Raw genomic sequence first — 27,835 nt, forward strand, 5'->3', positions numbered from 1 at the left:
GCGCATCACTTTACCAGCTCTGAGTTGACTGTAGAGCTCCAGGCCTTTGAGAATACATGCATTGATCTCGTATGGATGAAAGAGCCGAGCTCGCAAAGAATCCGATGGCAGGCACGCAAACATCTGTAATACACGACACAACACAAACCCTCTCCACCGTAAATGAGAACCATTAATGATGCAGAGATGAAGAATCTGTTCGTGTTCGGCAGGGAACCATTTCACAGATTGATCGTTTCATTGAAGCGTTTCATTTTTTACCTCTGTGTTAATATGAGGATAATGACCATCTGCTCATTTAACAGCTCGATGTCGAGTTGTTTACGATATTAAAGTTGTTTATAAGAGGTTTGTGCAGACGGCCATTTTAACCAATGCTTACACGTCAGATTTAAAGGGACAGGTCACTTAAAAACGAAAATCTGTCATCAAACCTGTACGAGTTTCTTTCTTCTGCATAACACAAAAAAAAGATGTTTTGAAGAACGTGGATAACCAAACACACTGAACCCCATTGACTTCCATTGTATGAACACAAAACCAAAATATCTTCTTTTTTACAGAAGAAATAGTCATATACAGGTTTTCAACCACATGAGAGCGAAAAAAAAGTTTGCATCGGATCAGAAGTGTTGTTATAGCGTTTGGGACCTAACGTCACTATAACGTCATACAGAAAGCCCTTTAGTGCCGACACCTGGGTCTGACTTCATTCATTTTTATGACTTATTCAATAGTGTAAAAATCTGATTGGTTTCAGTGTGAACAAAGAACTAGATCTGACCGGACAGCTGAATTTACTGTTTTCATTAGGAAAGAAGCGATAACAACGGTTTTTCAAGCTAACATCCAAGCAAAAGAAGATCTTTCCAATCTTTGGGAACCATTGGCTGTCTTCAGTGTTCTGTGCATTGAGAAAGAATCCCGCTGTTGAACATTAAAAGATAAGAGGATGTCACAGCATCTCTCGCCCGCATCGCAGCTCCCATCAAAACACAGCCGGCTCATCTATTAATTACGAGTTCAGCGACATGTAAGAAGAACAGAGAGAAGAGAAAATACAAACACATGTAGTGATATCATTTATCATTTCTCTAAGCGCAAAGAAACTGAGAGAGATCAGCTGGGAGCAAGAGGAAAGTTTAGAAGAATCCAATTTGGGTTGGACAAAAATCCCTAAACGGCTGACGTTAAAATACACAGTTAAAAAATATAGGATAAAAAGTCAATAAATGTTCTTTATAATCTTGTCTGTGCAATTTCTGTCAGAACAATGCCCATGAAAACAAATGTGAAGCTTTTTAAAGAATTTATGTAAACTCTTTTACAAAAATACAAGCTTGTACAGCCTCCGCTTGTTTTTGAAACTAAAACTGAGGGTCGATTGATTTTTCTTCTGTAATAATCAACACTTTGCCCAAAATGCTGTTGAAAGAGTCAGAAACAATAAAGAAAGACTGGTGTCTAGTGTTTATTGTCAAACCTCTTTTAGAAAACTAAAGATATTAATTGTTAAGCAACATTTGTTGTATCGCTGCTGTATGAAACCTCGTATCTCCATATTTCGTAGTCATTATTATTGGTCACACTTTATGTTTGTCACTGAGTCTTGCAAATATCTAACCAATAAAAAGTATTCAAAAAGGCGTCTCAACTTTGACCACGCATTATTTAATCATTAAAAAAAGTTCTGTGTTTTTCTATTTCCTGAAAAAACAGCAAATTTGGACAGACGAGGTTTTGGAAGGACAGCGTTGATATTATAAACAACCCTTAAAATTGGGCATCTGCGGGTCGATTTCATAAAACCGTATTTTATTAAGACCTCGTTAACAAACAGAATTAAAATGGCACTTATCTCAAGAATTCCTTTGAGTCGTCTAGAGCAGAGCATCATGGGAAATCCCTGACAGACTGACAGTAAACATCGTGAAAGAGCTACTTCACATTTATAGAGAGAATGTTCTTCATTAGCATCTTTCAGGAGGGAATATGCTATTTATTTTTGTATAATAGGCTATTAAACGCATATCTTCCATCATCATCATCATCATCATTATTTATTCAGCACCAATTTTCTTCCCGTGATTGCGATATGTTGCCAGTGTTTGTTTCATTAACACTTCGGGGAGTTGGACAATCAAGAAAGGAAAGCGAATGTATCATTCTTATTCAAAACTAGCAGACAATGCATACGAATGGCTAAATCCATTTATTCACCATTAGTCTACAAGTACAGATTAAAAAACACACACACGCACACACACGTTACTGTACACATCTGTGATGTCAAATATACGTCGGGTGAGTTGGTTATGCTAGAAAACTGAACAAAGAGACGTCAAAACGTAACCCAGAGAACCCACGAAGCTAAGCGGCTGTTTAGCTAACTGAGCGTATTTACAATCAGCTACGCGAAACGTCACAGCTCTACTTGAAACGTATCGTAAAAAAAACAGAAGAACAGAGCTTATGTGACAAAGGAAAATCGAATCGAGTTTTATTGTGCTTTTAAACCCTTTCGCCCAATTCGATATCGAAATGGGACGTGTTTTTCGAAGAGGCACTCGATAAGTGCTGACTTCTATTTATATAGAAGAATCTCTATAGCTATGATTAGTTACAAATCATACATCTATATACGGTTTGATTTACTGTGTGAAGTCCGTAGCAGTCCCATCCTCAACCTGGAAAAATCTGTTCGGGTTTGGCGTGCGAAGCCCTTGGGTTTGCTCTACGTGTGTGGAGATCCGGGCCGCTTCGGAATGCTGACCCAGAACCGATGGAGCGAGACGCTGGAAGCGGGAACAGGTCAAGGTTGGATTCTTATAAACGACCCAGTCAAAGTGGGACGGCGTTGTGATTTTAGAGTTTCTTGGATCTCAGGCTAACCCGCAGAGCACTGCGGAGATTGTTTGTTGACATCATAGTCGCTCGATCTTCCGTGCCGTCGTACAGTTAGACAGTTACTTCAGTCTTACTGGCGGTTCTATACTGATGGTGGTGATGTCCCGGGATATACTGTAGATGGTCCACCGTGTGCATGCGGCGGTTGGCGAAGGCTTGCCGCTTGTTGCCCACCTGCGCATCACTAACAGTCAGCGTGTTGGAGAATTCGCTGGTGCTGCTGGGGTGCGAGTGCATCTTCATCATTTTGTAGTGCCGGTCCATGACTGGCGTCGTCGGCATGAACATGTCCGTGTGGGAGAGTGCCCGAGACATGGCCTTTTCTCGGAAGTTGGAGCGGCGCAAGGACAGCATCTTTTCCGGCGACAGCAGGGGATCCTGCGAGTGGAGTCGGTCGGCTGACAACAGCTGCTCTTCGGATAGGATGCGTCCGTGGTACGGAGAGAGACCCCCTGCGCCTCTGCCGTACGACATCAGGTAGTCCCGGCTGGGATTGGAGCGGGCGGGGGACAGCACGTGATCCTGGGACATGGCACGTTGCACTCGCTTGGGCTTCTGCCGTTGCGCCGGAGGTTCCACGTTCAGCTTTACCATGTGCGACTGCAGGTTACCGCCACGGGGAGGCTGGTCGTGCAGGTGATGTTTCCGCATGTAGTACTCATCGTCTTTATCGCCTGAGAAAGAGAAAGATCTCACGGTTAGCTCAAAAACGCATTATAAAACAATGCGTAATTCATGGAAAGAGGGAGAGTCACACATATAATCTTTAATATCTTGTTTCTTTTTAGAAACTTTTGAGATTAAATGGAGAGCAAAGTCATGTCATTAAATATCATGTTTCTCATTATCAGATTTTTTTCACTACACGGTTATCATGACCAACATCATTCCCAGCAACGGTGTTATTGCGGCATTATCGTGGTATTGCTATCGTTTGGGTTCTGTGTCACGGTTATTGCCAATGCCGGTATGTTGTGATACCCCTATTTATCATATTTTTCACAGTGGCGTAACTTTGTTTTGAAAAGTGGTGGGGACAAAGACGACACAAACAATACTTTAATAAATTGTTTCTGTAAGAACTCGTTGGGAATATTCACGGACGTCACAAGCGCGAAACATGTAGGTGACTCCTCCAGAAAACAGTATAAAATTGCGCCGCTTTATCGATGGCTTCAGTGGTGTAGTGGCGTAACATTAGGGCGGCAAACGCATGACAAATAATATTGAATCAGGTTCGAATCCGCTGAACTCACTATTCTAAATTCTCACATCACATATCAGATCTGCTTTCATTTGTTTTTAAATTATATAATATTTTCATCAATAGAAAGCATGTTGTGCTTTATTTTATGTAAGGATGGCTGTTGCCGTACTTAATTAAACGTATTAATTCGTGATGAAACAAAAACTAATGTAACGAATGTTTTCCCCATGTTAAAAATTTGGTGTTTGACACAGATTACCTGTCGGTGGGTCAATGATTGAGAGTTTGGGAACCCCCTGCTAATAAGGACAAACATTCAAGTATACAGGGGAAACAGATGGAAAATAATATCTTTAAAAAATCTTATTTTCACTAATTACTACGGGCATTGCCTGATAGGCTACAAATATACAACAAACTTTCTAAATTTTGTTTTGAACTCATGAAACTACAAAGTTGTGTTTTCTATCAAGTATCAAAATGTAATTAATCTTGCAATAGACGATAGCAACCGCATGTCGAGAACAATAAGGATGAATATATAGCACCAAAGTGCAATTAAGCGCAAAATGTTTGGAACATGTATGACTTGAACAGCCATTTTCAAATATTTTCATCATTTTATTAAAAATAAATACCTTTACAATCTGATACGGATGGGCGGAGTTAGTATAAATAGCCTCTGCTTACAAAGCGGGCTTGCACGTTAAATAGACACTCCGTATTTTTTATTTCTTACAATAAGTGGTGGGGACAAAATTTACTTTGGCAAAAAAGTGGTGGGGACATGACCCACCCATCCACCCGCAAATTACGCCTATGATTTTTCACTTGCAAAAAGACCCAGTAATCTCATATCTCCTCCAAACTTTAAATGTCTCGCGCTGTGCCAAATACAATATGAACTAATAATGTCTCATCAAATTACAAAAGCAATTAAACAAACTGCCAAAACGGATGCAAAATTATTTACTTTTTTTTTCAAATTCTCTGTTTCTGTTTGCATTTTTCTGCTTTGCTCCTATTTTCTTTCTCAGTGTTTTTGTGCTATTTCCAGAACAAATATGTAACAATTCTTGCAATTAATTTTTTTTATTCTTGAGAAGCTAAATTACTCAAGAGTAAGAAAAATAAACTTGAATCATGTTTCACTTTTTCTTAAAGGGATAGTTCACCCAAAAATTAAAATTCTGTCATCATTTACTCACCCTTATGTAATTTCATACCTGTATAAATGACTTTGTTCCGATGTACACACAGAAAGATATTTGGAAGAATGTTAGTCATTTTCAGAACTGAACTGAGAATTGCGAACATTCTTCCAAATATCTTTCTGTGTGTTCATTGAAACAAAGAAATGCATACAGGTTTAAGTAAATGATGACAGATGTTTCCTAAATGATGAACTAATTCAAGTTTATTTTTCTTACCCCAGTAGCTGCTTTTTTGCTGGTTTTAAGCATAAACCTACAACCTAAAACAATACCAAATATCCTACTATAATACATTCCTCATCAAGTATGTATTTTCATTTAAGAATTTTTAGATATTTGTACTGGAAAACAAGACAAAAATGCTTAGTAAGAAGTGTATTTTTTGCAGCGCATGAGCCACAGAGATGTTGAATGCGTTTGTGAGCGTTCGGTGGATAATGTTTACCTCCCTAATGAAGACAGGATCTGATATCTGGCTGCTTCTGAAGTTCACAATTACCATCACTGACACTGCTGGACTTTGGCAGGCGATTGTGAGGCCGTGACATTAGATGTGAAAAGGTCATGTGGACAGGCCTACAGGCCACAGTCTGGTTGACAGACACTCTCGAACCCAAGAGCTCAATTATCTGCTCACGCGTGTAATGTGACACAATGCGTCAGACGCTAAATATGAGCCGACGACCTCTCAGGATAAAATGCCTTTCCATATGCTAATGTTGGGCCGGCCATCACAAGAGACAGGTGAACGGGACAGTTTAACTATAAATATGATATTAACCCTATATAGTGAGACAATGGTCCATTTTTGGTTACTATGGGTTTACTATAAATCACGCAACAAAAAATGAGGTGTTTTGAAACCAAAAATACAGGAATTAGGTGACCTCTGTTTGTCTCACTTTCATCTCTCCTGCTCTTTCGTTTATATATCAAGCCTCATCATTTGTTTCAAGTTCATTATCTAGAGATGATTTCGGAGAGCAGATTGTGTGCTATTCTCTCGTGTCATTAAAGCCCCGTCTCTCATTTATCATGCTTAATATCTCCATCTTTTGTTTCCTCGTTGCCTATGAGAACGTAGCGTAATGTTAGTCATTAACAAAGGACAGAACAAAAGCACGTTTTGGCGATTTTACATCGTAGCCTATGAAAATATTCATTAAAAATGAAGTGTCACTTCTGTGCCAATACTGTCACCTCGTGACATTGCAAAAGACCTTAAAGTTAACCAAGCAATGATTAAAGCGGACAGGGAAAAGGTATTTTAACAATGAGCTCTGCGGCCCAACGGCCTATTAAAGAAGTGAATAATTGTGCTGCATTAGCAGTCAAGAATCTCAGCTCCGTCCCCTGGTAAGAAGGGTACAGCTGACGTCTGGAGATCTACAAATGTAAAAAAATGGCGTGGTTTCCTCCCATTGACACACCTTACCCCTTGGCAAACCTTAACTCCATCCTGTCCACTTTTGGAGTTCACAGCCCCGTTTTAAACATCAAATTTTTCAATTCAAGTGTGCTTTATTGGCATGACAAAAATGTTATATTGTATTGCCAAAGCATTTGCTCTCTATCTCTGTCTCTCTCTGTCTCTCTCTCTCAAAGGAAGCACATGTGTTGCGAGACGGCACAAGTACTCACTTAAGTCTGCTTTCATGGTCATCTCATATGAAGGAGGAAGATGAGTGAGATTCTGAAAGGAGCGTGAGAATGACAGATCGTAGGGTTCAGTCTGTGACGTCAGAATGTTGTTCATCCTCGGCTTCTCTGCAGTGTCAAAGACAGAGAGAGGTAGAGAAAAAGAAAGATAAATACAACCAGTTCAGAGTGTGTGCAGACCAATGTGACATCTGTCAGAGAACACAGCGTTTGTTTGTGTGTGCATGAGTCTTTGAACAGCTTGTTTAATACGTACATGAAACTACTCTTGCAGTTAAAAAAACATCAGTATAATTTTTGCCAGAAAAGTATCTAAACATCATAGAAACAAAATGATTGTACTTCAGAAGCATCTCACAAGATGTTTAGACTTTCAGAGATCACAGGAAATTTGCATTTGCATTTTTTAGGTATAAACCTTAGTAACTTCTGTTAGAATTATGCTTTAAAAAAAAGCTTAATCTTACAGATGCACACTGCATATGCACACACGTGTCAGTGTGTTATTGTGTTCATGTGCTGCTTCAGTGGGTGCTGGAAAAGTCATTGCTTATATTTACACAAACTGAGTTATGGGACACAAAACATCAGCTAACCATACAGACAAAGGGTACAGTGAGGAAGAGTGTGCACGTAGAGTTTACATGTAAGAAAAAAGTTCTTGTTTGAGTGGATTTTAACAACTAAGGTGTCAAAACACAGGAAACACAGGACATACAACCTGCAGAGAGACTGCAGACATGTAGAGACTGTATATAGAGAAAGAGATGAGCAAAGAGAGACAGTACACATATAGACAGTACACATATAGAGACTGCACACATATAGAGACTGGACACATATAGAGACTGTATATAGAGAAAGAGATGAGCAGAGAGAGACAGTACACATATAGAGACTGGACACATATAGGCACTGCACACATATAGAGACTGGAAACATACAGTATATACACTGCACACATATAGAGACTGGACACATATAGTATAGACACCCCACACATATAGAGACTGGACACATATAGAGACTGGACACATATAGGCACTGCGCACATATAGAGACTGGACACATATAGGCACTGCGCACATATAGAGACTGGAAACATACAGTATATACACTGCACACATATAGAGACTGGACACATATAGAGACTGGACACATATAGTATAGACACCCCACACATATAGAGACTGGACACATATAGGCACTGCGCACATATAGAGACTGGAAACACACAGTATATACACTGCACACATATAGAGACTGGACACATATAGAGACTGGACACATATAGTATAGACACCCCACACATATAGAGACTGGACACATATAGAGACTGGACACATACAGTATAGACACCGCACACTTATAGAGACTGTATATAGAGAAAGAGATGAGCAAAGAGAGACAGTACACATATAGACAGTACACATATAGAGACTGCACACATATAGGCACTGCGCACATATAGAGACTGGAAACATACAGTATAGACACCGCACACTTATAGAGACTGTATATAGAGAAAGAGATGAGCAAAGAGAGACAGTACACATATAGACAGTACACATATAGAGACTGCACACATATAGGCACTGCGCACATATAGAGACTGGAAACATACAGTATAGACACCGCACACTTATAGAGACTGTATATAGAGAAAGAGATGAGCAAAGAGAGACAGTACACATATAGACAGTACACATATAGAGACTGCACACATATAGGCACTGCGCACATATAGAGACTGGAAACATACAGTATAGACACCGCACACTTATAGAGACTGTATATAGAGAAAGAGATGAGCAAAGAGAGACAGTACACATATAGACAGTACACATATAGAGACTGCACACATATAGGCACTGCGCACATATAGAGACTGGAAACATACAGTATAGACACCGCACACTTATAGAGACTGTATATAGAGAAAGAGATGAGCAAAGAGAGACAGTACACATATAGACAGTACACATATAGAGACTGCACACATATAGGCACTGCGCACATATAGAGACTGGAAACATACAGTATAGACACCGCACACTTATAGAGACTGTATATAGAGAAAGAGATGAGCAAAGAGAGACAGTACACATATAGACAGTACACATATAGAGACTGCACACATATAGGCACTGCGCACATATAGAGACTGGAAACATACAGTATAGACACCGCACACTTATAGAGACTGTATATAGAGAAAGAGATGAGCAAAGAGAGACAGTACACATATAGACAGTACACATATAGAGACTGCACACATATAGGCACTGCGCACATATAGAGACTGGAAACATACAGTATAGACACCGCACACTTATAGAGACTGTATATAGAGAAAGAGATGAGCAAAGAGAGACAGTACACATATAGACAGTACACATATAGAGACTGCACACATATAGGCACTGCGCACATATAGAGACTGGAAACATACAGTATAGACACCGCACACTTATAGAGACTGTATATAGAGAAAGAGATGAGCAAAGAGAGACAGTACACATATAGACAGTACACATATAGAGACTGCACACATATAGGCACTGCGCACATATAGAGACTGGAAACATACAGTATAGACACCGCACACTTATAGAGACTGTATATAGAGAAAGAGATGAGCAAAGAGAGACAGTACACATATAGACAGTACACATATAGAGACTGCACACATATAGGCACTGCGCACATATAGAGACTGGAAACATACAGTATAGACACCGCACACTTATAGAGACTGTATATAGAGAAAGAGATGAGCAAAGAGAGACAGTACACATATAGACAGTACACATATAGAGACTGCACACATATAGGCACTGCGCACATATAGAGACTGGAAACATACAGTATAGACACCGCACACTTATAGAGACTGTATATAGAGAAAGAGATGAGCAAAGAGAGACAGTACACATATAGACAGTACACATATAGAGACTGCACACATATAGGCACTGCGCACATATAGAGACTGGAAACATACAGTATAGACACCGCACACTTATAGAGACTGTATATAGAGAAAGAGATGAGCAAAGAGAGACAGTACACATATAGAGACTGGACACAAATAGAGACTGCACACATACAGAGACTGGACACATACAGTATAGACACCGCACACATATAGAGACTGGACACATATAGAGACTGGACACATATAGTATAGACACCGCACACATATAGAGACTGGACACATATAGAGACTGGACACATATAGTATAGACACCGCACACTTATAGAGACTGGGCACATATAGACAGTACACATATAGAGACTGCACACATGTAGACACTGCACACATATTGACACTGCGCACATATAGAGACTGTATATAGAGAAAGAGATTAGCAAAGAGAGACTGTGAACATATAGAGACTGGACACATATATATACTGTATATATACACAGAAAGAGATGAGCAGAGAAAGACTGTACACATGTAGACACTGGCTGCACACATATAGAGACTGGACACATATAGATACGGTACTGTATATACACTGAAAGAGATAGCAGAGAGAGACTGTACAGATATAGACACTGACTGCAAACATATAGAGAGCAGCAGATGCAGACTGTTAGATCAAAAAAGAAAATGATTCTACATACAAATACACGAGGGAAAAGATAAATTATACACATGTTTAACATGTGTACTACTTACCATAGTATTCTATTCTGTGTCCTGATAACCCAAGTGAGAAAAACAAAATCAGTAACAAAAAACTTTGATATTTAACATGATGTGTATCCAAGATAATATGTGATGGGTTTCACCATTTTGAGTCAGAGGTCACAGCTGACTGTTTATGTGGAATTTTTATTTTTGTTTTGTTTTGTTTACCTCTCATCTTACAACCAATGCTGATTTATTCTGTAATGTGCTGTGACAATTATCTGTACTGCCAAGTCAAACAAACACACGGGAAGATGAGAAAATTAAATCGAAACATCATTTGCAATCATTAGAGTCTATTTATCTATTAAAAAGGATTTGTAAGGGTCAGTGTTAGGTAAATATGCTTTAGAAAAATGTTTGTTTCTTTGGGTCAAAATGACTCAAAATGACGGAGCTGGCTCATATTTTCACTAAGAGATGTGGGTTGTTGAGAGTCTTGAGGGTCGGAGCGAGATAATGTCTCTTTAATGAACTTCTTCAGCTGGCACAAAAGCCGCTTGATTCAATAGAGTTCAGATGTTAATAGTCACCGTTCCACCGTGAGACTCGTGACCAATGTGCGATTGCAGTCTGAAAAGCTTTTTCACACCAAATCACATTTGGGGAGATATGGTCAGAGTAAATACAATCGCGGCTTTTCAATAATGCGGGCAAACCGTGGAGATCTGATTAGCATAGCGTTCTGTTACGGAAATCCTCCTGCTAGCGAGGCCATTTACAAGCTAAGCTTTTAATTTCCTGTCAAGAGAGTTTCTGTCAAAGCCCTGCTTTTTTTCCACGGGTAAATGTTCGGTAAAGCGTTTCTCTGATGTCGAGGAGTTAAGTATGGCTGATGCCGGAGCTTATCAACACTTATTTGATGAGGTTAATTACGACGATAGAATCTAGTTTTATTAATTACGTGCGCTGATGTTATAAGGCATGTTCTTCACACTGAAACCATCTGGGTGTTGAAGACCGTGATGCTATCGAGATGTCTTCATAAATCAATTAAACTCTGATTTAACGCCGTGCTGCCTAAAGCCGCATTTATACACTTTACAGGCAGCACACGCCAAAGACAAAATGATCTGAAATAACGGGAAATAACTCACCGATTTTGGGCGTGTGTGAGCCGGTGAGATCCAGATGGCTGGTGTATTCGTGCTGATGATTACCTATGAGAGAAAAAAAACGATAAACTGATGTGGTTTAGTGCTTTTAAATGAATAAACCATCAGAATAGAACCAGTGGCTTGTGGTTATCATATTGTTGTTTTTCCAAACTCAGACATTTATATTTATTCAAAATAAACATATTTTTAATTTGTACTTTTTTACAAAAACACCTTTTTCATAAATTTAAGGTAAATTACTTTAAGGGAAAAAATTCTGCCTTTGATGTTACAACACAATCTCGCACGTAAAAAACGTAACTATTGTACGACGTGGCTAATTCGTACGAATTCTTACAATCTCATTCGTACATTTTATTATGATTAGCTTTCGCACCAGTGACGCGATAGATTTAGGGGGGGCTTCAGCATCGCTTTTTTTTACTAGACATTTTGTACGATTCACAACGTACAAATTCATTCGAATAAGGCACCTCGTGAAATACTTACGAATTCATGTGAGCTTAGGTTGGATGTTTGTTTTCAGGAAAACGTAAACATGTAATGTATTTACATTTTTTATGGCTTTTTACATACATGTGTACACACATTTTTACATGTGTCCACTATAGGCTAGCAAACATTGGTAACAAAACAAAAATGAACAAAAACATACAAAAGTAACAAAAACATAAAACCGCTTGAGTACCATGTTTACCACTGTTAACATTCTGTAAAACCAAAAACAAACAGAGCAAATATCCAGCAGACGTTTACAGACAACAATGTGTTTGTGGATGGCAGAAACCGTCCGGACAAAACCCAACAGAAGAGATGAAATCCATGGAGAGGAAGGTTACACAAACAACTGATCCGTGATAGCTGCTTCTTTCATTTAAACAAAGGAACAAAAAGTAATAAAACCAATATTGCACTCTAAAGGTCTATGTGTGCCAGAAAGTTTACTCTTCACACTGAACTTGCACCGTTTGCTGTGAGAGGTCACACACCAACTGCATGAAAACAACCAGTTCGTTTTCAGATTAAAAATGTGATGCAACAATAGTTCCATGTAACGCATACTGAGTGGCACAAAATGCATTGCTATGCAGTTGCTGTAATGGTAATTTATCCAATATACTACATTTCTGAGTGTTTTAATGTCTTGAAGTTTGGAATCTGGTTCATATCTGTGGTCATGTCTAAGAGTCTCTTGTGTTCTGTAAATCAAACACTCAGAGGCGACCCCGAAACTCTTCAACACCATTTATACAATTATAACATTAACCAATGAAACCGCTGGTAACACCCGCTGATATTTAGTTCCAACAATTATTCTGAAGCACGTTATGTGACAAAAGATCGCAAACAACAGTGCAGTTTTACTTTCCTCCATGTTAAGGGGACAGTTGACCCACAAATGAAAAATCGTTTCATAACATTTCAAACCTGTGTGACTTTCTTTCTTCTGCAGAACACAAAAGAAGATATTTTGAAGAATGTAGGTAACCAAACAACGCTGAACCCACATTGACTTCCATTGTATGAACACCAAACCGCTGAGACATTTCTCGAAATATCCTCTGTTGTGTTGCACAGACGAAAGAAATCCATACATGTTTAAAATGACACGAGTATGAGTAAATAATGCATTTTTGGGTGAACTATCATGCATTCACCCTTATTGAGACATGACTTTCCTCCATCAAACACAACCGTGCTGCAAATATTTCTCAGAATGTCTGCGCTGGATTTACAAAAAATAACAGTCGAGAGCCAACAGAGAAGACAAAAAAAGAGAGAAAGAGTTTAAAGCCATTTCTACAAAGCCATGTGCTAGTTTTGTGTGAAGAACAGTCTCCTCTGCTCCTCACATTCAATTCAACGCAGTTCAACATAATGACTTTAATTTAAGCCTCATTAAAAGCTATTGTATGGCTTCAGATGCCTATGATGGTACCGATCATGAACTATTTTTATGCGGCTATTTTACCCTTTTAAAACTTGACATCAACAGTAATAATCCACCATCTCTGCATGGAGAGAGTATTGTGAATATACCACCAAACTCTTGCACTTGTGTAAGCCACCAAATTCTTAATAGTGAACTCACTGAAAACGGCCCTAAAACAAAGATGTACTTTTCTCGAAATGTTGCGAAGCAGCCTAAGAAACTTAAAACACAAAGAGGAAGAAGAGTTTGCGTGGAGCTTCATCAGACAACGAAGAGCTCTTCCATGTGGATTTAATGGTGAATGCAGATGACACAAACACAGATGACGAGGGCAGAAAACAGCCCAATTATACAATGAAACACTGGATGCTAAATGGCTAAAAGTGCGGCGACTGCAGACGGCAGAAACGGCCTTTCATCCGGGGACCAATTATCCCATCTTCACTCCACGGCTGGAAATGAACTTGTGTTCAGACAGGAAACAGATTTCACGCACACACTAAACAACCAAAACTTACAGATCGTCGCTACAAAAGCTTCACACAATGCCTGAAAAACACTCTCTTCACGTTTCCTTAAAGTCTGGAGGAATACTTGGCGTGCATTTCACGTTGCATTGTCGGCTCATGCCGAGATGAGAACAATTAGCTTCAAACGGTGATCCCAAACCATTTCATCCCAGCGATGACAGCAAGACAACAGACGATTGCAAACGCCGGCAATCCCAGCACGTCTTTCAGGAGTTATTGGAGAACACCCATCAATTTGTTTCAGACTTCAGGGTGCCCGTTGTCAAAAAAATCAGCTGAGTAAAACCGAAGCGTAATTGCTGCCTGAAGCTTTTATTTGTGGTGCCAAAGTCAAAAGTTCAATGACCACTTTTGATTTACTTCGGTTATGACATTTCAGCGCTTTCAACAGACATCATAGCGAGAAAGTCAGGATTGTGGAAAGTCAGCCTGAGCACAGTGCATTGTGGGATTTCATGCAGGTGTGCACGTCCTAACAATTATTATGACAAAAATAAAAATCCCCAACACTGTGTACAGTATACATATTCCAGAAATCAGTGGCGATCCGTGACTGGGGAACAGCACAACATTGCATTTATGTCAAAAGAAAACTTGATGTATGTACCGAATAAGAATTTGTGGTAATTTTGACAAAATAGTTTTTTCCTTAATGCATTGTGGGACTTCTGCCCACAAAACCCATTGATGGGTCATGGGTTCAATCCCAGAGAACACACATACTGATAACACATACCTTGAATGCACTTATTCAACAAGTCTGCCAAATGCAAAAATCGTCACCTTGGAATTATAAGGTTCAATCTGCGTTCTAAGCAGTTCTCAGATAACAACCGTCAAGTTTTTGCATTCTATTTGTTTTTTAAGTCGCCAACGTAAAAAAAACCATGACTATGTAAATAAGTTGTCAGTAATTCCAAGATTATAGAAGCAAAGTTTGCAAACTGAATAATGGGAAAAGGTGAGTAGGTTACCATGTAAAACATTGACACATTTAAACCGACTAAATAGATTTTGATCGTTTTTTCTTTTGAAGCAGCTAGAGGACGTTTCACTTTAGAACAGAACTACAGGTCATAATAAGATACTTGCACAAATAACCTATGGGGTGTTTTAAGGAGGAGGACAGACTGAGAAAAAACAAAGAGATTTAAAAGAGACCGACGGTATTCCCAAACGATGGAGCAAACCACTGTCTGTGCGAAGTCGTGCATTTAGAAAACACTTAAAAAGCTGCTTACGGATGGTAATGAAACATTGAGAGACCTCAGAGCGGATGCTGATGACCTGGATAACTACAGCATTGTTTCTGGGGAATTTATTAAACTCAATAAAACACAGAGCGAATAACACGTGCGACCGACATTCTGACAAACCAGCTCTCTGAAGAAAAACAACAGAAAACATTTGCATATAGAAAGCAACAGTGATGCTTGCTAGGAAGTTACAGTTCACCCAAAACTGTGGGGTGACACTATGTGACTCTTCACTGGAAAAAAACCCTGTAGTTTTACAAAATGTTATTGTTATTCTTTATACAGATTTTTTTTTTAATTTAAATTTTCACATAATTTTTAAAATATGGTCAAAAAACGTCAAATTACAGGAAAAGACTGTGGAAATACCTACGAAATATTTCTGGCGCCCCAGCTGCCTGTTTTTTAACAGTCTACTTTTGATTCAAATTCATTACAGGAAAACAATGCAAATTTACAAGAAAAAACAGAGGAAAAACATGTCATTTTACAGGTAAAACTGTTATTTTACGGAATATTATTTATTCCGTAAATGATTTTCTTTACAATGATTCGGTGGAAAACAAAAGAAGATATTTTGAGAAATGTCTCATTGGTTTGTGTCCAAACAATGGAAGTCAACGGTGTTCAGTGTTAGATTATCAACATTCTTCCAAATATCTTCTTTTGCGTCACCTTGTGTACACATGAGGGTGAATAAATGACATCATTTTCACTTTTGGGTGAACTGTTCCTTTAAACATCCGTTAATATAGTTTTACAGTATCTAACAGGTAAAACAAGTGGTTGCCACAGTAGAGGATTTGAGTGATTTGATGAGTTGGTGTTATTTACGGTTCATTTGAATATCACAAGCACATATAAACAGCTGGGGTGCTCTGCTTTGAGAGCTGAGTGTACATCAGGGCCGGTTTCTAAATGTAAGTGCCCTACATTGAGTGATCTACAGGGGGAACGAGGCATTTCACAGCACTCAGCTGGCAGACGGGATCAAACCGTTCTGTGCCTCCTTCCACCCGCAAGCAGCGCTTTTAAAAGCGAGCTCTCATTTCTGTCTGGAACAGATGGAGGAACATTCATTTCCTATTTTAATAAACACACGAAGTAAACAAGTCCCATCTAGACCTTTATACACATTCAGCCACTTGATCAAACACTAAAGTTCTAATCAGAGTCAAACTTTTATGAATCAATATCCGTAAGCAGTACAAGTCATGTGTACATAAAAACACATTTAACATTCATAACATTTCATACAGGCAACGTATTCAGAGCGAGAGCAAATCTTTGAAGGATTTCGGTGGCGGGTCATGGCGGGTTGAAGACGTGTCTCCCATTGGATTGCTTGTAAAGATAAGCACAGATTTAACTGATGTCTTCCTCAAATTAAAAGAAGTAACATCACTCAAAACTGTCATTATCTCTACGCAGTGATTCCTCAACGCGCGTGATGAAGTCACGTGATGTCCTGGAGGAGTCTGGGATACTGTGTCACATTGCAAAGAGAAACTTTTGCACAACAAAAATAACAGTGGACAAAGTAAAACATGTAAAAAAAAGCCAAAAATACATGTTGCATAAAATATCTGACAGCAACATAAACATTTACAGACCGGAACACTTAAAGGGATAAATGAAAAATGTGTCATCTTATACTCACCTTCGAGTTGTGTTTGTTGGGATGAACACAGAGAAAGATATTTGGAAGAATGCTTATAACCAGACAGATTTTGCCCCCCATTGACTCCCATAGTAGGAAAAAATACAATGGTAGTCAAAAGTGCCCCAGAACTGTTTGCTGGCCTACATTCTTCAAAATGTCAGAACAGAACAAAAAAAAAGATAAAGTAATTACTACTATGGGAGTCAATGGGGGGCAAAATCTGTCAGGTTACAAGCGTTCTTCCAAATATCTTTCTCTGTGTTCATCAGAACAAAGACATTTATACAGATTTGGAACAACTCGAAGGTGAGGAAATGATGACAACATTTTCATTTTAGGGTGATGTATCACATTAAGCCAAAACAATACTGTAATACATTTGACTCCCAACAACTTAAAGTATATACAAACAATTCACAAAATATAATTGTTATCTGTAACTATGGGCTGGTTATACTTTACAAAAATATCCAAACCAAGATTTTTGTGATTTCTTAATTTGTGGTCTTCTATGGCATCCTTTAATAGAGAAAACAACATGAAATGTTATTTGTATATTCCAACAGAGTTTTAGTAGAGGTGTCTTAATAATAATGTTTTAATTATGTCTCACATTTGTATTGACATTTGTCAAGATACCAAAATTTGCATTAAATAGAGCTCAAGATGCACTCGAATGTTTCTCATTCACTTCTTCAAAGACTAAATGATCTCAGATACGGTATGCACGTTTATTTCATATTTACTGAACATCAAAATTTGAGTCCGTTTATTCAATTTCTTTCGTTTTTTTTCGAAATACATTTTTTTACCTTTATTTGACAGGACAGTTTTTAGGAAAAGCAGGGTGGAGTGAGGGGCGCGGATCGGCACAGGACCTCGAGCCGGGATTCAAACCATTTCTTATGTTAGATTTCTTTTTATTGTCCGTCATTTTTTATTGGGGTTTTCATGATCAGTTCAGGCATTCTCTGGGATTCAAACCCATTTTGGCGTCAAGATGAATTTGATATTCAAACACATCGAAACACTTCATTAGGCGTCTTGAGCTGTGCGAGAGCAACGTCTGAGCAATAACATGTTTCTCTAAGCACACAATTAATAAAGAACAGTTTGATTCACATTTCTGCGGGGAATACCGTGGCTGTGCTTGTTTTTCAGGTTTGTACTTCCGCTAGTTCTTCTCTCTCTGAAGTGAACTCAAGTGATTTCTCCTGCATGCCTTCCACTTCAAATCTCACACTCTCAGTCAACTTCTTAAAACGTAAACCTCACCCCATCCCTCGACCCTGAGGCACACCGATTCTGAAAACACCAGGAACACATTGCGGGAATGATGAAGTGCTTTGATTCCGCGTGACTTAATCAAACATTTGCACAATGAGAAAACAAGTTTCACGTTTGGTCAGGGAAGCAAAAGTGAATTATTTTCCTGAAATCTCATTGGCCGTGGTTTACGTTTGATTAATCACTTTGCGTTTCTTCACAATACGCCGGCGTGTGTGGCTCACGGGACAACAAACTAATGAGAGGGAAATCTCAGGCTTTGTGAATAAACCGGATCTGTAAATGAGCTGGCAATTATGAATCGCTTTTGACTGTGTGCTGACATTTCACAGACTGGATTTGAATGCATAATTTTCTTGCTTACATACAGCTGCTGTTTATCTGGTGTAAATCTCACAAAACCTGTCAAGAACATGAAAACTAGTTTCTTGATTTAAACACTTAGGGCTGGTTTCCCGGACAGGGATTATCTTAAATTTAAAGTTAAATTAGGACATTTAAGCAGTTTTTACAATCATGCTTTACAAAAAAGCTTTACTGGTGTGCAATGTTGGGCAAGTTACTCTGAAAAAGTAATTAATTACTATTACTACTTACATATTCAACAGTGTAATTAGATTACTGTACAAATTACTCTCTCCAATAAGTATTTAGTTACTTATTACTAATTACTTTCTATATCCTACATCAACCTTGATTAGTTAAGTGATTCAAGGATAGACATGAAACGGCTCTTTAAATTCATTCAAATAAATAATATAAAACTACATAAAGTAGTATTATTTACTGACCAAAGTATTACAAATGTGAGAATTAATGCATGGATTTTAAAGTTAGACTTTGAATTTTGATGTCAATTGCACTATTGCACACACACATATTACACAAAGTATTTAGTTTAATCACATCTGAAGTAACTGTAATTAAATTACAGAATTTTTCAAAGGAAAAGTAATTAAATTACAGTAACTAACTACTTAGCAACGAGTTACAACCAACACTGCTGGTGTGCATTTTGAGACAAAACAAGGGCACTTATGTGTTTTAAAATATGTAATTGCAAGCTATTTTAATTTTAGACAGCTCAAACATTTGTTTTAGTCTAAGATCTCAGGCCCTGTCCGGGAAACCGCCCTTTATTGTATGATTGCCTCCTTTTGACAAATCGCTTGATTTTTTTCTATTTTCTCTGTAAATTGGTTTGGATTAAAGCGTCTGCTAAATGCCCAATATCTTGACTTCTGATTGGTCAATCACAACATTACATGAATGTTTTCACTGCCAGACTTCATAATGCTTTTCATGTTTCACCCCGAAACCAATAAAAAAACAAGCAGCTGTAATTTACCAAAAAAAACCCCGAGAGCTATTCAAAATGTTCGTAATGGCGATTTCTAAAAGTATTTCCCCCCACAGCTGCAATGTTTATGTAATGTAATTGAACAAAAATTATGATCTGAAGAGAAAACATATTCACACAAATGTGACTTTACATAACATGGAGATAAAAATAAAAGAAAAAGTTGTTTTTCTTAACATTAATAAATGCTTTAGCTAACATTAATAATGTACAATATCTTATTAGCATTCACCAATTGTTTTATTTTGAAGGAATTAGAAAATGCTAAAATTAACATAGATGGATCAATTCTGTAGAAACATTGCTCATGTTTGCTAATGCATTAACCAACGTCAATAAATGCAACCTTATTGTAAAGTGTAAAAGAAAAATATAAAACTACATACATTTATCAAATGTTTTCAGAAATCTTTACTACAAAAATGGGTGTGTTGAGTCAAAAAGGAATGAACCCAACCATTGGGTTGTAAATGAACCAATGCTGGGTCAAATATAAACCATTTGCTGGGATTAATTTAACCCAACGGCTGTGTTCATCCTTTTTTTGACCCAACGCTGGATTGAAAAATAACCCAGCATTTGTCAAGTCTTTGAACCAGAGAAAACCTGTCTGAGGGAGACGGTCTTCAAAAAAGGTCATGGCACATTGATCACATGTTCTGTCTCTGTAGATGTATCTGTGTATCGATCACTCACCGTATGTCACGGCGGCTCATGATTCAAACATCACTTGATCACATCTTTTGAGTCTGGCCGCAAGAGACGGACACAGACATCAATCTCCTGTCAGCATCGATTATTAATAAACAACTAATGAAACGACCTCGCAGACACCGAATCACTAAATGACGGATGACATTCTTATCTCATAAAACAGAGCTGAACTCAAACTAACCCGTAAGAAAGAAAAATCACAGATGAGATCTCTTTAACATCTCAATGATTTCTCTCATACATCAATGAGATTAAAAAGAGAGCAAACTGAGAAAAGGAGTCAGAAATGTCACCGTCACAAGAGTTTCAGAAGAGATGTCAACAAACTAAGCTCGGATTTGTCAAGTCTGCAATCAAAAGTCAATATTATTGAAGATCTCAATATGAGCATTTCTCATCACATTGACTCAAATCCAGATTATTTTACACCTCCATACGCTTACCCCGAGTCATCAGAAGACAAAACTAAACTGACACACTCGAGCAAACAGTGTTGTAATCGGCAACATAATTGTAGGACAGTATAAAGTGACAGAAGAGCTTCGCTGTGGAAATTTCCAGCAGAGACGAGTCACCTTAAAAAATGACTGGCGGAAAATTCAAGGTCACCACACGACACTACAGTCCTGTTGAGCGTGACCGATCCATCTGAGACGGATATTCAAGTTTAGCACAGAGGAATTTACTCCCTAAACAATCGACAAACAACACAAATATGACCCAAATATTACATGAGGACAAATAACAACAGATGCACAGTTGAGAAGGTATTAATGCAAAACTTCTGACCGCAGATCTTTGTGTTGCTTCAGTTCAGTTGGTGACACGATAAAAACACAACATAACCAAGAGGAGAATCTTCTCTTGACCCGACAGAGCCGATGACAAATCAAACGGTGTCCGGACAAAACAATCAGCGGATCTCTGGAAGTGGCGAGAATAATCTAATTCAGTTTGAAGAGCGACTGTTCTGGAAAACCTCTGAGGATTTAACCTAGTTTACAAAATTAACACCTTCCACCCTGGAGCTTAATGATGAAGGAGCGCGACATGTCATTACTGTCACCACACCTAATAATTACTCATAAAGTCTCAGCGCCGGCTCCCGTTATTTCAGTGCGAGCGAGAGACACTTTTGACCCCATTCAATCCACCTCCAATTTATCAGTTCTGTTTCACACCTACGCTGTCCATTTCCTGATGGGTCGCTCTCAGAAACCTGAAAGTACTTCAGCGCTCTCGCTCGCTCATAATGTGCTGGAATGCAGGGTTTCCCAAAATGTGGGCGAAAATTGCAAAGGGTTGCCTGAAAATCAATGAAACACATTGATATTTTATTATTTTTGAGGAATCTTATATACACTCTTGAAAAAGTTGGGTTGTTTTCTACGCATGGTTGGGTAAAATATGGACAAACCCAAGCGTTGGGTTTCATGTTTCTAAACATTTCAAAATGTCACAAAGCCAAAGAAGAAGTATTTCTGGCTGAATAACATCCAAAGAAACTTTGTTTCACAAAAATGTTCTTAACAAGAATAAAACGCTTCTATAAGAACCTTGAAGTAGTTCTCCGGAAAACTGTGAAGAACTGTCCATAGCACTTTTTTAAAGAGCGTACTACTGTTCAATAGGGTCACTTGACTGAAATGATGTAAAAAACGCTTCGTTCAGGTCTATCCTTAAAGTCCCAGTGAAATTAAAAATAGCAATATTTTTCTTTTAATATTGCAGCGTTTATTGTAAATAGCTTACCCATGTGGGTCCTTTTCTTTTTAAAATTCATGTGCCATCATAATCTTCACTTCAAATATGAAAATGCACTTCCGTCCTGTAGTGATCATCCATCTTAAATGACTTAAGTTGGACGGCTTGGGCGGAGCATCCGTTAACTCCTCCCCTTCAACTGCCAGTCTACTCCCAGTTCCATTTCAAAATGCAACGGCTGTTTTTATAAATCCAATCAAATCGCAGGGAAAAAACAAGCCACGCCCACATTTTTTTCTCATTCGAAATTCCGTTTCACTTGGAAATGCGTCAGAATACGGAAGTAAACATAAGACAACATATTTAATATTGTGCCAACATGTTCATTCGTTTCATTATAAAAATACTAATAACAATTTCATGGAATTTGTTTTTGTAGCGGATGACTAATAATGAACTTAATAAGCGTTTAGATGTAAAGCATCTTAAGTTAAAAAGGTGATAAATTGAAACCAGACAAATTGATCAATTCTACACGAAGATGGAATTGATAACAGAAGTTCAACACACAAATGATTGGGTATGAGGAAACACAATAGAAACACAATAAAAGTATACTTGAAAACCACATGCTTTTCCAGAAACGGGTTGTCTTCAATAAGCCGGGTTATTGGCCACCCGAGTACAGAGTCTGGTATTTTGTGATTGATTCGGTGAGACCTAATCGAGTGTCTCCACGCTGCCTCGTTGACACGGAGGAATGGAGCCAATTAACTTTGGCTTGGAAACGTTGAGAAATCTGTGAGCGCGTGACTGGCAGAAGCGCTCGGCGATCGTCTCTCTACATTTATTATAAAGCGCTTGATTTATGCGGCACTATGGAGCTCCCCAGAGTTTGCGCAGATAGCCCCGGCCCCTCGCCCGTCCGGCCGGACACGCGGTGATGGAGTGGGGCGGCTAGCCGAGGAGTTATACGCCGCTATTGATTAGCTGTCTGTATTAGTGCAAGCGCACACAGAGATGAGAGACTCTTAGCACCGGTGAAATAAACACAGACACTCCAGAGCAGGTAATAACACACATTCATTAAAGACCGGTGACAGGAGAGAAGGGCTATTGTGACAAACACCGCTAACCCGCTTTTATTAGCATACAGAGGGAAATAATTGGCACCTGGCGCAGCGGGTGATGCTCGCGCTGAGTGAGGGTCGCCACGACTCGACGGGTTTAAGCACCACGGCAACTGCTGTTTTCTAGCATAAACAAAGACACAGCATTATTCTCCTCGTGCTGAAAGTGACAGCTGTCGTACGGTTTGTAGGAAACAGATGTGGGAAGAAAGACTCGGGGCTTATGTGAGAGTTTGTGTGTAAACGGCTACAGCAATCAGATGCTGAAAGCTTAATTACCCACCAACAGCAGCTCACATAAACAAACAAACAAACAAACAAACAAACAAACAAACAAACAAACGTAAACACTTGGATTGGCACTCATGTTTTCACAGCAGAGTTTCACGATGACCAAAGCATGACTGCATGTGATAGCAAAAATGGTTAACAGATCCAGTGCTAATATCATATAATAATATATATAATTATAAATGAAATAATTATTCTATACAGTTTCAACAAGTATAATACAATACAATACATTTAAAATAATATTAAAAAAGCACTACACTTTGCATGTCAACAATTGTCTCACTTGTGTCTACAGTTATTTCACCTGAACAATTGTAGGAGACAAAGTTGATAGTTAAATGAAAAAAACCTCACATTTCTCCTGAGCGACAGTATGAAAGAGCAATAAAACGTCTGGGAAGGTCAAATGAGGATATTGGACATTGAGGCATTTAAAACAGGACTAACCCTTAGTTTAATTGTGATGTTTAAGTAGTTTTTTAATGTTTATGTAAAAAACATTACTGGTGTGCATATAGAGACAAAACATAGGCAATGACATATTTTAAGATGTTTCAGGGCACATTATTTTCAGTTACGACAGCTCAAACTTTCATTTCAGTCTGGGACTAGCCTTAAGCCTTGTTTGTGAAACCTGGCATAAGTCATTTAAAGAACACTATAGGCACAATTCTCATACTGTATGGTCAGACTGAGAAGCGCTGAGGGGAGTCTGTGAGTCGTTGAGCTCAGAGAGTGAGACCTGAAGAGCCACAGTACAGCTCATCCAGAAAGTGTCAAACATCCAGAAAAAGAGAAAACGACGGAGAGTGATGCAGCATCTCATGTGAATCAGCTGACTGCAGGTTCAACAACACAGATAACACTTCATCTCACTAACATAGACGACATTTATTATGTCGACTTGATAAATCCTGCTTACTCTTATTATACAAACATGAGCTGACTGACATTTCCTAACGTGACCAACACAAACAGACTCAACGTGTTCTGATATGAGAGTTCTAACATAGCAGATGATGAAAAATCCAAGAATTCAGATGAAAACTTCAGAATGTAATTCACCGTAGAACTTTTAATCTACAATACATCCAGAAGGTCTGTTTTTCATTTCAGTAAATGCCAAGAAAAGCTCTAGGAACCACACAGAACACCCCAACAACCCACAAGCCATGTTCTAGCACCCATAACATCCATCCAGCATTTGCATTTGTCTAGCAACCCCTTACATCACCTTACGAACTGCCTAGAAACCCTTCAAAACATGTTCCACACTGCCTATAGCAACCCCTCACAACGCCTTATTAACTGCTTATTAACACTTTACAAACTGCCTAGCAACCCCCAGAACATCTAAAAAAATGCTTAGCAACCTCTCAAAATATCTTAACAAACTGCCTAGCAACACTTTACAAACGGCATAGCAACCGCTCAGAACACTTTACAAACTGCCTAGCAACCCCTCAAAACACCTTATTAACTGCTTAGCAGCCTCTCAAAATATCTTAACAAACTGCCTAGCAACCGCTCAGAACACTTAACAAACTGCCTAGCAACCCCTCAAAACACCTAACAAGCTGCTTAGCGACCCCTCAAAACACCTTATTAACTGCTTAACAACACCTCAAAACAACCTATTAACTGCCTAGCAACCCATCAGAACACCTACCAAACTGCATAACAACCCCTCAAAACACCTTACAAACTGCCTAGCAACCCCACAGAACACCTAACAAGCTGCTTAGCGACCCTTCAAAACACCTTATTTACTGCTTAGCAACCCCTCATAACAAATTACAAACAGCCTAGCAACACATCAAAACAACTTATTAACTGCCTAGCAACCCATCAGAACACGTACCAAACTGCATAACAACCCCTCAAAACACCTTACAAACTGCCTAGCAACACCTCAAAACAACTTATTAACTGCCTAGCAACCCCTTGAAATAACTTACAAACCGCCTAGCAAAGTCCTAGCAACCACCCAGAACAAATCAGCAACTGGCATTTATTATACCGTACGAATTTGGAAATCTATACAAAGTTATGAGTCATATAATACAATTTTCAAACTACACAATGCTTATGACAATACTTTAACCTTTAAATGACATTTTAATATATGAATCATGACGATTTGTGAATGAATCATGAAAAGAATCATTTCTGGTCGAGCTCTACTGTTTTGAAAGTTACAGTATAGTCACACAATACAACTCTTTCATTCAAGAAGACCCAAATCCTCTTTTCATGATATGACCTATACACTATAAAAAGAGCAAAAGCCCAAAGCCGCCCGTCTAACATCTGAGATGAATCGATAAATGTGTTTTTCTCTGTGTGTGCGATATCTTTTGTTAGCACTATTCATTTGACTGCAGCCCCCGGAGTCAAACCCCTTTGCCGGCCTCGGCGTGATATAACGCGCCGGTCGCAGCGCGCAGCACAGTCCGGTCTGCTGCACATATCACATCTCACAAGAGCAACGCTCTGAAACGCTTGTCTCTGATAAAACCCACCATTTCAGCCGGGGGTCAGGAGAGACCCTGTACGCCGTATGCTAATATATTTGATCTGTGATCTACGGACATCAGAGGCGTGTCCAGGATTTTTTTTACATGGGGTGGCAAAGGGGGACAAGAGCACAATGAGGTGTGGCAATACCTACACGTATCAATTTTCATTTCCACAGTTGTATTGTAAGGATTAGGAATATTATAGATTCCTAATTATTGAACCCTATTTTAGTCTGGTTCAGATCTTTTTTTTTGAACAGCAAAAAAAGGAAAATCTTTAGCCTACATTAAAAATGCAGAGGGTTTAGGTGATGATTACCATGACGACTTCTTTCTTTGAACAATAGTTAAGGAATAAATAGTGTTCACATAAATTGTTTAAGGAAAAGGGGAGTTCTCCCCTTAGAGGACTTTTACAGTACATGTTGTTTCAAAGCAGTTTTACAAAGGTCACAAAATAGTGCCTTAAAGTTGAGTGTCACGGATTTTCGGACAGAACCCAAGTGCAGGTGGTGGAAAAATACTCAAAACGAAACCAAACACAAACACTTCCCTCCCGGGTAGTACGGGGCAGGGCCAGGGATGGCTGATGGAGGCTGGGGGGAGTGTCCTAAGGGGCGTCAGCTTGGCTGCCGAACGGGGTGCCTGCCGGAAGGCTGGCTGGAGTGTCGGCTGGCCAGGACTGGGCGCCGGCTGGAATGCCGGCTGAACTGGACTGGAGTCTGGCTGTGGTGCCGACTGGATCGCCGGCTGGGACGCCGGCTGAGAGGCCGGTTGGGACCAGCTGGGACAATAGGCTATATGCGATAATGCGCTTTCATACTGAACTCGCCGAGGTAGAGAGAGAAAGAGATCGCATTTAGAACTGTCTTTCACTCTATGGTAGATGAGATTTGCAGTTAATCCGAAGGTCACAAAACACAAGCATCTGAACAGAGGGGAGGGCGCGTTCCATACGGATCAACCACAGTCCACTGGACCACGAGCTTTAATTGTAACAGTAAACAGGTCTTACCACTACTATTGCTTTGGTATAATTGATGCGTGGAGATTTACATTCTCACCTACATGTCTCTGGAGAAGTGCGTTTTTCTTTCAACTCGACTGCAGTTATACTACCGCTCCTGCCTGAGGATACACGCTGTGATCAGGCTGCTCAAATGCCGACAGACACGCGCCTACAGAATATTAGCAATTTCCGATTTTGAGCAAAAATAACGCTCTCCACAAACCTAATCCAAAAACTGTTTGTGCATTACATTAGTACCCAAGTCTGCATGGTCAGCGTTGGGGTGGCAACAGAGGTGGCAAAGCTCATTTTTAGGGTGGCAGCTGCCACCCGGTGCCACCCCTGTGGACACGCCACTGACGGACGCAGGGTCGAGAATCTGAGAGGCATTTTAATGCCGAAAGACTGCAAAGCACTTGAGAACAACACTACTGAAGCAAACAAAACAACACACAGAAAAGACAAATAAAACATCTTCAATGTTTCCTGATGACACAAATCAGGGTGTGGACATTATGGTCAGGTTACAGTAACAGAACTCACAAAAACTTATGAAATAACAGAAAACAAAGAATATTGAGTTCAGTCTTCTGAGGTGAAAGTATTTGGTGAAGTTACTAGAACATCCTGG

The 27,835-nt window shown here is 39.1% G+C and overlaps 1 protein-coding gene across 2 annotated transcripts in view; it reads right to left on the reverse strand.

The window, feature by feature from the left end:
* Positions 1-1,353: 1,353 nt before the first annotated feature.
* Positions 1,354-27,835, reverse strand: part of LOC130562187 (protein shisa-6) — a 62,731-nt gene continuing 36,249 nt past the window's right edge. Inside the window, exons 6-9 of one of the 2 annotated variants that reach the window (XM_057347062.1) lie at positions 11,785-11,847; positions 10,676-10,696; positions 6,970-7,095; positions 1,356-3,581 (exon numbers count right to left, since the gene is read on the reverse strand). In XM_057347062.1, coding sequence (XP_057203045.1) covers positions 2,959-3,581; positions 6,970-7,095; positions 10,676-10,696; positions 11,785-11,847 — 833 coding nt within the window. In that variant the 3' untranslated portion in view covers positions 1,356-2,958. Of the gene's footprint in view, positions 3,582-6,969; positions 7,096-10,675; positions 10,697-11,784; positions 11,848-27,835 lie in introns of both variants that reach the window. The other variant, XM_057347063.1, reaches the window with a different exon arrangement.

Source organism: Triplophysa rosa, linkage group LG11, assembly GCF_024868665.1.
Source record: "Triplophysa rosa linkage group LG11, Trosa_1v2, whole genome shotgun sequence".
In the NCBI taxonomy this organism is placed as follows: domain Eukaryota; kingdom Metazoa; phylum Chordata; class Actinopteri; order Cypriniformes; family Nemacheilidae; genus Triplophysa; species Triplophysa rosa.